At 48.8% G+C, this 13304-nt stretch overlaps 1 protein-coding gene across 1 annotated transcript in view; it reads right to left on the reverse strand.

The window, feature by feature from the left end:
- Positions 1–74: 74 nt before the first annotated feature.
- Positions 75–13304, reverse strand: part of iqsec3b (IQ motif and Sec7 domain ArfGEF 3b) — a 15715-nt gene continuing 2485 nt past the window's right edge. Inside the window, 14 exon segments of the mRNA XM_047033705.1 lie at positions 75–2671; positions 3600–3649; positions 4001–4093; positions 4410–4568; positions 4739–4838; positions 4935–5066; positions 5382–5521; positions 6670–6836; positions 8126–8248; positions 9300–9461; positions 9975–10415; positions 10417–10673; positions 10827–11222; positions 12067–12193. Coding sequence (XP_046889661.1) covers positions 2249–2671; positions 3600–3649; positions 4001–4093; positions 4410–4568; positions 4739–4838; positions 4935–5066; positions 5382–5521; positions 6670–6836; positions 8126–8248; positions 9300–9461; positions 9975–10415; positions 10417–10673; positions 10827–11222; positions 12067–12193 — 2770 coding nt within the window. The 3' untranslated portion in view covers positions 75–2248.

The following is a 13304-nucleotide window of genomic DNA, read 5'->3' on the forward strand; positions in this document are numbered from 1 at the left end:
GGAACTATTCTGTCTCTACACACACACACACACATGCGCGCACACACACTCACAGAGTCAGGACGCCAGTAAAAACTACTTTATTCTTTCATTCTCTTCAAACAGAAAACGTTATAAATACTGTATTCCATAGGTAAACGCTCTCATCTTCTTATAAATATTCTTTATAAACACTTTGTGATGCACAGGTCACTGTCAGTGCTTTACAGTAAAGGTGGGAGAGACTGGATTCATTTCCATGACAACCATCCATAGGGGAGGGGGGGCATGGGAGAGGGAAGGGGAGGTGGAAAAATGACCAATCAACTCAACATGCCCTGAACAATGATACAGTTAAAATCTCAAATTCCTGCAAATCATGCTGTAGAATACTGTAGCAAATGAAACTCCAATTTTTGTAGAACAACTTAATTGGGTTGAAAACTCTTAAATCAAAGATGTTCAAGATAACTCACATATGGGGGATTTTATATTTATTTTAGCAGCTTTAATGTGTGTGTGTGTTTGTGTGTGTGTGTTTGTAAATTAGTGTGTGAGTAGGTCTGTGTTTGCAGTGTTACATTTACTGTACAGCATAGCCCTTTTCGCACCATTAAAGAGCATCATTGACATTACTATCATGTCATACCTGTAATATGATCAAATTAATGGTAACAAAACTGAAGTATATAAAATCTGCCTCCTTTCCATCTGTCATGGCAACAGGGTATACATCTAATATTTATCTGTATAGCTCTTTTCTCTATTTAAACTAGATATTTTCTATACAACTACATACATGTCGATACACACACTGGCACTCCAGTCACTGTATATATTCAAACTATATCACCGTAACAAGAAACAATATACTCTGTGGTGCAAAAGATACAAAAATGAACATCTGTGTTCATTCCTGGGTCAGCTCCATTAGCCGGTACTAAATTCACTGGCTCAAAATATTATTACAATACTCAGGTTGACTTGGGGATTGTACTGAAATCATTTATAGATAAATAAACATACTCTGATAAAGCAACATTCAGTGTTCTAATCAATAACATGGATCTGTCAATGTGTTTATGCTCAGTGAATGGGCCGTGTGTGTATGTGTGTGTGTGTGTGTGTACATCCCTCTGTGACATGCAGTCGTTTACAGAACATAGCAGGTGACTGGAAGGGACTAAGAGAGACTATAAGAGGTGAGATTAGGTTACCCTGTATGGAACTAGATTGTACAACATTAATCCCAGGAGTACTCTTCCAGACCCAGATTAAGCATAATCCTGGAATGAGAAGTGTATTCAATGGAAATCCCTTATTCACAGTAATTAGTTCAGAATAGGAAGAAAAAAAACCTATTCATGTACTGTAACAGTTCAGGACTGAATCAAATCAGCCGTTTTCAATGTCCTCCGTTAGTATGCGAAATATACAATGGTTTAATGCTCTAAACCCTTGGGAAAGGACAGAGGATAGGAGATATGTGGTAATGAGAAGCACATTTTATCCTGAGCTCTTAAGCACTATTCTACAGAGATTCTGAGTACCAGCTATAACCCTCGCATAAACTCACGCACATACACCTCCATTCCACACTTGAAAATCCACTCACATGTTGGAAAGATAGGAAAGAAGCAGTCCAGATTGCCATGTGCACGTGTCAAGGTCACACTGCTCACTATCTGGATTCTACAGGGGAGAGTGGCTGTGGTTTAGCCAAACAGACTCGGAGTCGTTCAGGCCCAGTGACAGAACAGACCGATGTCCGTATCCTGGATGCTGGCTCTGGTCCGACCATCTCACCCCTTCTGAAGCTGCCTGTGTAAATCTGTCTGGCAGCTTTTTACAGTCATTTACACACATCACAGCCACGCTACGTGCCAAAGAAAAAGCTTTTGAGGTGCATAAACCGAGTGGGAATCACAAGGTCTTGTTTACAAGTTGATGTGTGAGAGGAACAGACAAGACGGTGTATTCAATCTAAGAATATGTGCAGATGCGAGATTAGAAAATCTGTCTTTACAAATGTTTTGAAAACGACTCGATATTCAAAAATACTGATTATGTGATTAGACTTACGTCTGAATTCTCTGTATTATTTTTAATTCCTCTGCTCCATTTTCTTCTCAACCAACCAACTTCATTTTTCATTTAAGTAAATAACCCCCTTCTGCAATCTACAGGTAATTGTGTGTATTGTAGATAAGAGACTCCTCTGTATGGACCACCAGGAAGTTGTTTGTTGAAACTGGGAATTGTAGTTTTGTCAGACGATGCTGCGGGAGCCGCTGGAATTCCTCCTCCTTATTGGGTAGGGCAGAGTGTGGTGGAGGGGCATAGGAGAGTCGGGGGGGCAGAACTGGTGGGGGTGGTTATACGGGGGAGGAGGCGGGGGCAGGGGGGGCTGGGGGCCGTCCCCCTCCTTGACATGCACGGGTGTGGACATAGCTGATTGGATCAAGCGGTGGGAGGTGGGGCTCTGGCTGAGGAAAGCCTCCATCCGTCCTCGCCCGCTCTGGTCCACGACGATGACCTTGACGATCTGCTGGCATTGAATGAGTGTCTCTGGGCGGAGCTCCCCCGGCTGTCCGGGGCTGTGCAGGGCTGGGGGGGCGGCCAGGGCCAGAGCAGTGGATTCAATGCTGGGCTGGCTCAGCTGGTAGGTCTGCAGCCTGTTGTGAATTGACACCTAGTTTAGGAACAGTCAGAGAACGCATGAGGAGTTACCAGCCTGAACGCAGCCTCTACGCAGCCCTCTGGTGGGTTACACACACGAGCATGCAGGCATGCAGGGAGGGAGCGCATGCAGATGCACGCACCCACGCCAGCCCCGATTCATACCTAGGTGGAAAGGAGAGGTTTCAAAATCCTTGAGGAGGAGTGTGTGTGTGTTAGCACAGCAGGAGGGAGAGCGAGTGGGGGAGTGGGGGAGATGACACCGAGGGTGGGGTGTCGCCCTGACACAGTTATATGCAACTCTAAAGGACAGAAGGCAGGTGGAGAGAAAAAAGAAGGGATCGAGGAGAGGAAGAAGGAGAAGGATAGGAGACTGCGGGAATGCTATCTTTACTCTGGGTATTTGTAGGAAAGAAGCTGGATTGGATTCACAAACAAAGACACACACACACACAGACATACTGGATATAGCATCAAGCTAGAGAGTGGCAGTGGAGATGGTTTTAGAAACCCTTCTGGGTCTCATTGTCATTTTTAAAGGCTGGAAGACGTCTGATGAGTTAGCGGTACACTAAAAGCTCAAAGTGGCTGAGGATGCAGTAATGAGGGCTCCACTAGCTGTCGGCTGTAAGCGGTTAGCTGAAGGCTAATAGTGACTAATGGAGGGAAGTCCTGCAGCCAACACCGTCCATAAAGCAAACTCCAGCCAACACCAGGCAGTATCATATCGACCCTTTGACCATTTCCCCAAGCAGAAATCTAATATCCAGGAAAACCAAATATGTGGTGTAACTGCCTGAGCACACACAGTTCATTTCAGGTCTCGGACAAAGATACACATGAAGGACAAGCTACTCCCAGATCAAAGCACAAGCCTGCCAGAACATGTATGCACACAAACACAGGACACACACTTACCTGGGTGAGGGTGTGTCACTCACCTCCACTGTGTTGTTGTTGTTGCCTGTCTTCTCATAAGTGTCCTGCTGACCTGAGGAGAGAGGGTTGAGGCTGAGGGAATCTCTCTCTCTCTCTGTCTCACCGTCTCTCTCTCTCTCTCTCTCTATCTCTCTCACTGTCTCTCTGTCTCACTATCTCTCTCTCTGTCTCACTATCTCACTCTCTCTTTCTGTCTCACTATCTCTCTCTCCCTGTCTCACCATCTTTCTCTCTTTCACTCTCTCTCTGTCTCACTATCTCTCTCTCTCTTTCTCTCTCTCTATCCCTGTCTCACTATTTCACCCTGTCTTGTTTTCTCTCCATCTTTCTCTCTCTGACTCGCTTTCCCTTTTTCTTTTCTTGTTGCCCCAACAGTGTGTGTGTGTGGGGAGGGGGGAGGTACCTGAGGGAGATCCGTGTCCTGTGTGTGTGTCCAGCTGGCTGCCGTTGGTGTGTGAGGAGTGAGGCTGGACCCCCTGCTGTCTCTCCAGCTCCCCTGTACAACACAAACAGAAACCCCCCAAAGGCCATGACCTCTATCCTCTATCTCTTGTCTCCTGCCCTGTGTGCAGCACGTAGGTGTGCGTACGTGTGTTTGAGTGCTTTGTATGCGTTTGCATGTGTGTGTGTGTGTGTGTGTGTGTGTACGTGTGTGCATGTGTGTTGTGTGCGTGTGCGCGCATGTTGCATGTCCGCGTGTTTGTCTCTGCGAGTGTGTGTGCGCGCGCATGGACGTCTTCGCAGGTTTGCCGGTGCGTTAGTTAAAGAGTGTGTGTGTGTGTGTTTGCGTGCGTGCGTGTATCCATCCTCACATTGGATGTGGATCTGCTCCATCTCGTTGACCTCGGTGATGGACTCTCGCAGCTCCTCGGCAAACTTGCGCAGCTCCTCTCCGCTGGGGGAGCAGAAACTGACCAGCTGTTTCTTCTCGGAGGTGAAAGGGCTCAGCATGGTGATGCCATGAGCATAGCCTGGAGGCGGGACACACGTCATCCACACGCACACACACACTGTTAGTCCCCTCCAGAAGGAGGAGGAGAAACGACCATACATAAGTGATGTCATACATAAGTGATGTCATACATAAGTGATGTCATACATAAGTGATACAGGAGAGAGTCTGAAGTTCTGTGTGTCTTACATTCATTGGAGAACAGATGGAACTGCATGCCCAGCAGACCCATGGCTTTGCAGAAGGTGTAGGAGGCAGACGTTTTCTTCTTGGGACACACCTTGAGGATCTACACAGACACACACGCACGCACGGAAAGAGAGTCAGTTGGGAGGCACACAGCTCCAGAGAGAGGTGCTGGTGTGGAGAGGATGAGGGTGCTCACCAGAAGGAGGTCGTTGAAAAGGAAAACCTCTCTCTGGTGAGACGTCAGCTTCTGTTTCTGAGGCTTGTTGACGTCTGACACTTCAAACAGGCGACAGCAACACACCAAGCGCCTGTGGGGCACAGACAGGATCTACAGAGAGAGAAACAGGAGAAGGAGAGAGATAGGACACAGACAGATTGAAATAGAGGAGAGATATAGAAGAGAGAGAAAGGGGAGAGACAGAACAAACGTAGAGAGAAGAGAGAGACAGGGCAGAAAGAAATGCAGAACAGCACAAACATATTACGACAAAAAGAGAGAAAATAGAAAGGAATACGAATGTTTTTCACCAATACCGGCAAAGATATTGAAACAAACATGAGTGTTCGTACTCAGTGCTGGTGAAAAAAAGAACATAAAAAAAACTACGCACACACACACACACACAGACACACGAATACTCACGGTCTTCATGCCGAGTATGGACTGCTCCACGCGGCTGACGTAGGTCACATGATCCTCATTGGAGCGGAGCTCTCTCTGTTGGATCCTCTCATAGATCCCAGAAACCATCTCTCTGGGAATATCGGCCCCATCATCTACTCCTGAGGACAAACACACACACACACAGCCTCAGTGAATACTACTGTACACAAACTACAGACAGCACACAAACACACAACCTCAGTGAATACTACTGTAGATAAACTATAGACAGCACACATCCACACCAGACACACTGTAAAGACGGCACAGGTTGTAAAAGCCCCGGAGCACAGCCCCAGGGTGAAAGACTCCAGTTGCACCACTAGAGGGAGTGTGTGATGTGTTTCACCCTGGGAGGCTTCTCCCAAGCTAGGTGGACAGACACCAGCAAGTCTAAGAACAATGTAGCCTTCACCTAAGCAGTCCTCAAGGAGAATACACCCCCATACTAGGAGCTGACGGGCCATCAGGACCAGAGCTGGCAGGGGCATTAGTCTTAGTTCTTTCAGGGTAATCTCTCCCTACAACTCCATTAAGTCCCTCTCCGACAGCTGTCACTCAATTGGGGAGAGGATGTGGAGGTCTGCACTGATGAGGAATCCTCCAGCCATCAGACCAGACCGTTTTAGAACCACTGATCTCCAACCAGATGGTCTTTCTCTCTCTTTCTCTCTCTCTCTCTAGGTTGCGCATTAGTGTGGTCTTATGACGGCAGGTCGGGTCACACTTTGGTTTCTCCGGTCTCCCTCATACTGATGTCTCTCTGATGTGAAGGGACTGTGAAGCAAGTGTGTGTGCCTGCGCTCCAAAAATACCCATGTCTGTTCTTACCCTGGGCTCTAAAATAGTCTCGTCATAAATGTTGAAACATGTCTGTGGCTCATTATACTGTCTCTAGTTTGATGTCGACATCGGAGCTTGTCTCTGAAAGCGTTCTGTCACACCAGCTTTACTCCTCCTCTCTTCTTTTGGATATTTCAGCAGAACCAAAACAAACGAAACAAAGAAAAGAAACCTCTAACGAGCTGATGTAGAGGCGAATACAATGTCCCAGCCCTTTCCAAAGACCTCTGCCAAGTCTCTATCTCTCCCTATTTGTCTTATTTATATAATCCTGAATTAACTTTAGCAGCCATTTTTAACCAAAGAAACACACAGAATTGAATTTGAACCTGCAACCTCCGGATATGCAGTCAAATACTCTAACCACTGAGCTATGCCCTGCCTCCATACACACACGCTGCCTCCCAAACCCAGCCGAACTGACCTCGCAGGTTGCGTATGAAGTCGTCGAGGCCCATCTTGCGCTGGGGTTTGATGTTGGGGGAGTACATATCGGTGTTGAGCAGCACCACAGCGAAGGCCAGGATGAAAATGGTGTCTGGGTTGTGGAATTGCTGCACCACATCTGGGTTACACATGCAGTACCTCTGGCTGCACACAGAAGGGAGACAGGGAGATAGGAGGACTAATGCTGGAAGTATGGCAGTCATCACAAAACACTAACAACATGCCCATGTTATTTGGGGTCAGGAGACTCAGCACTCTATTGGCTGGGAGAGTGCTGACCCTGGAGACTTCACTGTGGTAACAGACCTTTTCTGCTCCATCACCGCCTGCGGACAAACCACTTTTTGTCCCTCTCTCTGTCTCTTTCTCTTTCCCTCTCCTTCTCTCTCCCTCCCTCTCTCTCTCTCCCTCTCTCTCTCCCTCTCTCTCTCTCTCTCTCTCTCTCTCTCTCTCCCTCTCTCTCTCTCTCTCTCTCTCTCTCTCTCTCTCTCTCTCTCTCTCTCTCTCTCTCTCTCTCTCTCTCTCTCGCTTGACTCCACGCCACTTTGTCGCACACACTTTCAGAGTCAGTCCTTTTAGTGGCAGGCTTTTAGCTCCCATGTGAGTTCGGATGGAGACCGCTTGTATTGCTCTAATGTAAACCTGTGTGAAGACAAGCCTGTGCTCGTCTTCCTTCATGGTCTGTGAGCAAGTGGAGGTCCTAGGCGGTGTCTAAGTCTGGGGTTATAGACAGAGACTGTGTGTTGTTGGAATGGCAACATTGACTGTCACTGACACTGCTTAAATGCTATGACTCTCCTCCCAAGTACCAAGCAGAGACACACACACACTTCAGAGAGTTCAGCTTGATGTACGTCTATAGCAGACACATCAAAGTCTGACTCAAGGGAGGAGCTGTGTGTGTGTGTGTGTGTATCCGGGGTGTTTGCGTGCTTATGTTGGAATGTGTGTATGGGTGTGCGCATGTGTGCATGTGATTGCTTTTCTGAGTGTGTGTTTATGTACTTACATAACAAAGTTATTTCTACACTAGCTACAGTTCTTTTATCTTCCTATCTGCATATGAAAGTTACATGCCAGCTGGCATCGAATACCACCCGTCTATGACAGCCTAGTCACACTTCCAACAGATGACATAACACCTGTTACATAATAGATATGAATGCCGTGTCTGCATCTTCCCTTCAAGTCAGCTCTACGCCAGAATATAATTGTCTCTCTGCTTCCTCTAATGAGGAATGTGATTAGTTAATGAAATCGTACTCATTGTTCTGACTGGTTGTCCTAATTGAGAGCTTCTTGAAAAGGAAGTGTGTTCAGTTGATGGCCCAGTCTTGGGATAGATTTTTTTTCCATTCTGTCTGGAACACAGTGACATGGGGATGTTGCGGGGGAGACTGGGAGGAGGGGTGGTCTGAGATGCGAGGGCTCACCTGAAGGCTTCGATAAGCCTCTCGACCTTCTGGGCCTCGCCCTGCACACGAACATGAGCCTGGAACTTTCTCAGGGCCTCGTCCAGCTCCATCCCCGAGAAGTCCATCTCATCCACCACACAGCTGGAGAGAGAGAGAGAGAGAGAGAGAGAGAGAGAGAGAGAGAGAGAGAGAGAGAGAGAGAGAGAGAGAGAGAGAGAGAGAGAGAGAGAGAGAGAGAGAGAGAGAGAGAGTGAGAGAGAGAGAGAAGGCGAGAGAAGGAGAGAGAAGGAGAGAGAGACCATTACTTCAGATTTGTGTCTTGGTGTTGTCATTTCTGCAGCCAAGTGTTTTGGAGACCACTGTGAATGAGTGAATGAGTGAATGAGTGAGTGAGTGAGTAAATGAGTGAGTGAACGATGGGTGTGTAATCGCTGCTGGCATTTTGCTTCTTTCAGTCATACTTCCATTTCGGAAGCGCTGACCTGGAAGACTTGCACATACACACATGCAGAGATGGAGAGAGAGATTGAAGGAGATGGAGAGAGAAAGAAAGAGCAAATAGAGTTTGCACAAAGATTGTCGTGAAGAAAGGTGAGTGAGGGAGATGAGAGAAAATGACAGAAATAGGTAGGAGACAGGGATAATGAGAGTATGAGTTAGAGTGAGAGAGAGCAAGAGAGAGAGTGAGAGGGTGGCGTAGGGAGAGAGAGAAAGAGAGAGAGGGTGGGAGAGAGAGCGAGGCAGGAGAGCCGGAAATAAAAGACAGAGAGAAAGAGAGAGGGAAACAGGGGGAAAGAGACAGCAGAGAGGACAGCATTGGTGTGTATGCTTAGAGCAGTGACCTATTTCTACAATTTTCTGTCCTACCTTAGCAACAAACAGCCTCTATGCTGGATCCCCCTGCAGTGTGGGCTTTAACTGTGTGTGTGTGTGTGTGTGTGTGTGTGTGTGTGTGTGTGTGTGTGTGTGTGTGTGTGTGTGTGTGTGTGTGTGTGTGTGTAAGTGTGTGTGTGTGAGCCTGTACGTGTATGTGTGTGCACGTCCTTATACGTGTGTGTGTGTGTGTGTGTGTATGTGTGTGAGTAATCACATGGGTGCATAGGTGTGCCTGCTCTTATGTATTGAAGTGAGGTTTCTAGGATGATGAAGCAAATACTCATGCATGCATGAAGGGTGACTAGGGAACACTCACTCGAGCACGTCCCTGTTGAAGAGCAGCTTGCTGTTCCCCAGGAACTCTCCAATCATCTGCCGGCTCAGGCCCTTCCTCTGCAACAGGAAGTGGGCAATGCCGATGGCCGTGTCGGGGACAAAGCCCCGCGTGATCAGGAAGTGGATGCCCCGCTCTGGGTTCCTAAAACATAGATACACAACATGGGATGAATACACAGCGTATGTGTGTGTGTTTGCGTGTCCACGTGTTAAATGCGTTTATAGATGTGTTTATAACATATAGCACTGATGCATGTGAGTTCATAACATTTGCATTAGTTCCACAGGGCCAGCCATATGTGCTGTATTTAGATCCACAGTAGTCTTCACAACTCATGTGAACTTTAATAAGTAACCTCCTTCCTCTCTTTATTCTGAATATACGTAAGTCGAGTAATACAAGAAGGGAGAAAGTTAACATGACATTAAGATACTGATTAAAACAGCTTGAAGCGTGTGTGTAGTGTGTATGTGTGTCTGAGAGTGTGTGAGTCTTTGTGTGTGTGTGCACGTGTGTGTGCATGTGTGTGTCTGAGAGTCTCTGTGTGTGTGTGTTTGTGTGTGTGTGTATATGTAAGTGTCTGAGACTTTATGAGTCTGTGTGTATGCGTGTGTGTGTGTGTGTGTGCGCAAGTGTCTGTGTGGGTGCACTCACACGTTGAAGAGGTTGAGTCCTATGCGGTAGAGGCGTTTGCGGTGTGTGTCGGTAGAGAGGGTGGGCGAGCGGCAGGAGGCTGGGTCCTGGCAGCGGTCCCTGGGCAGAGAGAGGACCAGGGCCTGGAGAGCCTCGGGGATGGGGCCCCCAGAGACCTGCTGGGTCTGAGGGTACTGGTACTGCTGGTACTGGGTGTAGGTCTGGATGGGCTGCTGGTTAGACTGGGTGGAGGTGGAGGTGGAGCCAGGTCTCTCTGAGCCGCTCTCTCTTTCCAGCCCACCCTGACCCGTCATGGCAGATCCCCTCCTGGAACCCAGGTCCCCCATCTCCAACTCCTCACTGGGGGGCGGGGCCGGGAAGTCCACGTCAATCCCCTGCTCCTCGGATTGGCTCGCTGCTCTCCTGACCCCGCCTTTGTCCAACGAGGCCTGCCTGCTCCCCACTCCCCCCGCCCGTGTTGCCTATTGTGGTGGTGGTGGTAGAGGTGGTTGCCGTAGAGATGGTGTAGTTGTTGGTGTCGATGTGCACGGTGACGTCCCTGAAGGCCATGAGCAGGGAGCTGGCACTGCGGGGCAGACAGGCGGACTGGGCAGCTGCCCGGAAGGCCCCCGGGTCCATCAACAGCCCCGCCCTCTCACCGCTGTCCGACAAGCTCCACCCACGAAGAGCATCGTCAATGGACTGGGCCAGTGAGTGCAGCTGCAAACACACAAAGAAGGAAATCAATAACAGTGACGATAATCCAATCAGTGGACAGATAGAGCTGCTCGGTTAGCCTATGCCAACTGCAATGGGAATCTGTATGCTGATGCTAAGCTAGAAGTCCTAATGCCGGGGGGTGCTGGAAGGTACCTGATCGGAGAAGCAGTCTTCCAGCTGAGTGAGTGAGGGTCCTAAGGCTGGACCTGGGGTAGGGGCAGGGTTAGCGGTGGAGGCGGGGGAGGGGGGCAGAGAGGTGGTGCGGGATGGGGGTGGAGGGGGAGTTTTGGGCCGCAGGGTTCCCCCTGCCGGGCTGCCTGTCTCCAGGAGAGTGTGAGGGGTGTAGCTGTGTCTCTGCCCTGGGTTCTGGTTCCGGGTCGGATTGGGCCGGCGCAAGGAGATTCGGCGGGGGAGCCGGCTCTCCGACAGAGAGTTGCGGATCTTCTGGAAGTTCTTGCTGAGCTGATACTGGCGGAACGCCGTCTGGATGCGGCAGGCGGCGCGCCGCGCCACAAAATGGCCCCCGTAGCGCTGCTCCAGCTCCTCGATCTGCAGAAGGAGGGGGGAGGAGGGGAGGGGGGAGGGGAGAGGAGAGGGTTGACAAGCCTCAACACTTTGGAGGACACGTGTGGTTCATTTGATAAGACGATTGGCTTTGCTGCCCTGTTTTTCCAGCCACATTCAAAGAGAGCTCCCGTGTCCCAGAGGAAAGCCCTGTCTCCTGCAGACAAGCCTGGGCAGGATGGCTGGAGGCTTGTTGGAGGACGAAGGAGGGAGCAGCCAGCCCGGATGGTAAACACCTTTCGAAGACCATTGTGGAGCAGCTCTCCAGCCTGACAGTCACGGTTTGCTTTGAAATCATACATCTTTTAGAAGTTTCCCTTCTTCATGTATTCACCCATCAACTCCCCTCTCTCCTCCCAGCCCCAGAGAGAGATAGGGAGTGGGAGGCAGGGAAGGAGAAAGAGAGAAAAGGAGGAGGAAAAGGAGGACACACACCCACATGTACACACACACATACACACACAGCGGCTACATAGTCCCCTCAGCGGTTTGCTGTAAGAGATAAAGACATCTCCAGCAGCCAGCAGCAGTTATTAGCTGTTGCTATGACAACCCATCATCCACCATGTTCCTGTCGCCGTAGCGATGGAAACGCTGGTGTTCTTATTTTTTGTCAACCGAGACAAAAATAGATCTGAATGTGAGTGTGTCTGGCAGAATGCATGTTGCAGTTGTAGGACACATTGAGAGCGGTGCATACACGCATATTCTGGCCACGCACATACTGCATATCTGACTCACAAACACGCGAGGTGTACCACACGAATACACTCACAACACCTGCCTCCCTTCCTCACACACACAAACACAGCCACATACACACACACACCTGTTTGTTCTTGTTCTCCAGGGCGATTTCATAGTCACTGGGTCCCTCTCGCCTGGGCCCTCCTTCTGTCCCCTCCACTTCCTGTCCGCTGGAGGAAGTCCCGCCCTCCAGCCTCAGCAACTGCCCACTGCTTGGGAAGCAACAATCTTTAGAAAAAGACCCCCCAGGACTTCTGGATTCTGACCAACAGGATGACAAGAGACATAAGGGGGATAATTGATCTTTAGGGTGATGGTGTATGTATTATAGTATTGGTGTGGATGTGTCCTCTTTTGAATTATTCATATCTAACCGCTTTTCTACATAGCTGTCACCAAGTCTCGTCATTTGAGGTGAGTAATGTCACCCAACAGGGGAGGGAGGATAGTCACGTGACCCAGTTGAGCGTGAGCATGTTGGTCAAACCGCAATCCGGTGTCTCCTCCTCTTTGTCTAAGAGACCTTAGGTTAGCCAACCACTAAACAAGTGTGAACACAGAAAGCCTGTTCATGTTTAAGTAATGTCCCTAAAGTTCCTCCTTGTTTCTGCAGTGGCAGCAACTGCTGCCTGTCCTTCACCGGAAGAGAGGAAGGAGGAGGTGGAGGTGGAGGAGTAAAGGAAGATCATTAATATCCTTACAAAGGAAAATGTGTGCTTGCATGAGTGTGTGTATATTCGTTTGCTCACTGGAGGGTGTGTTTCTCATAAGTCTATTTAAAACACGGCCACGTCCTAGCCCTGCGTTAGAATCCATTAGAGTACATTAGAATATGTTAGGGGATTGAAAAGGAGAGTGTGACAGAGAGAGAGAGAGAGAGAGAGAGAGAGAGAGAGAGAGAGCGAGAGAGAGAGAGAGAGAGAGAGAGAGAGAGAGAGAGAGAGAGAGAGAGAGAGAGAGAGAGAGAGAGAGAGAGAGAGAGAGAGAGATGGGAGAGAGATGGGAGAGAGATGGGAGAGAGAGAGAGAATAAACGCGAGAGAAATAAATGTATCTGAGCCGCAATGGCTCCTTAATGACTCTGCTGCTGCCCACACATACAGACACACAAAATATACATGCAAAAAAAAACACACATAAACATAGACACGGAATAAGCAATCTCTATGCCAATGATGTCATCAAAATCAAAATAAATAACCATCTGTCAACTCCTATCATACATGAGCCTCACAGATATGTACAGTCAAGGGGTAATCACAGACATAAATACACACATGCATACACATACACACAGAATGAGAGAAACGAGATGGCAGGT

This window comes from Hypomesus transpacificus, chromosome 14 (assembly GCF_021917145.1).
Source record: "Hypomesus transpacificus isolate Combined female chromosome 14, fHypTra1, whole genome shotgun sequence".
In the NCBI taxonomy this organism is placed as follows: domain Eukaryota; kingdom Metazoa; phylum Chordata; class Actinopteri; order Osmeriformes; family Osmeridae; genus Hypomesus; species Hypomesus transpacificus.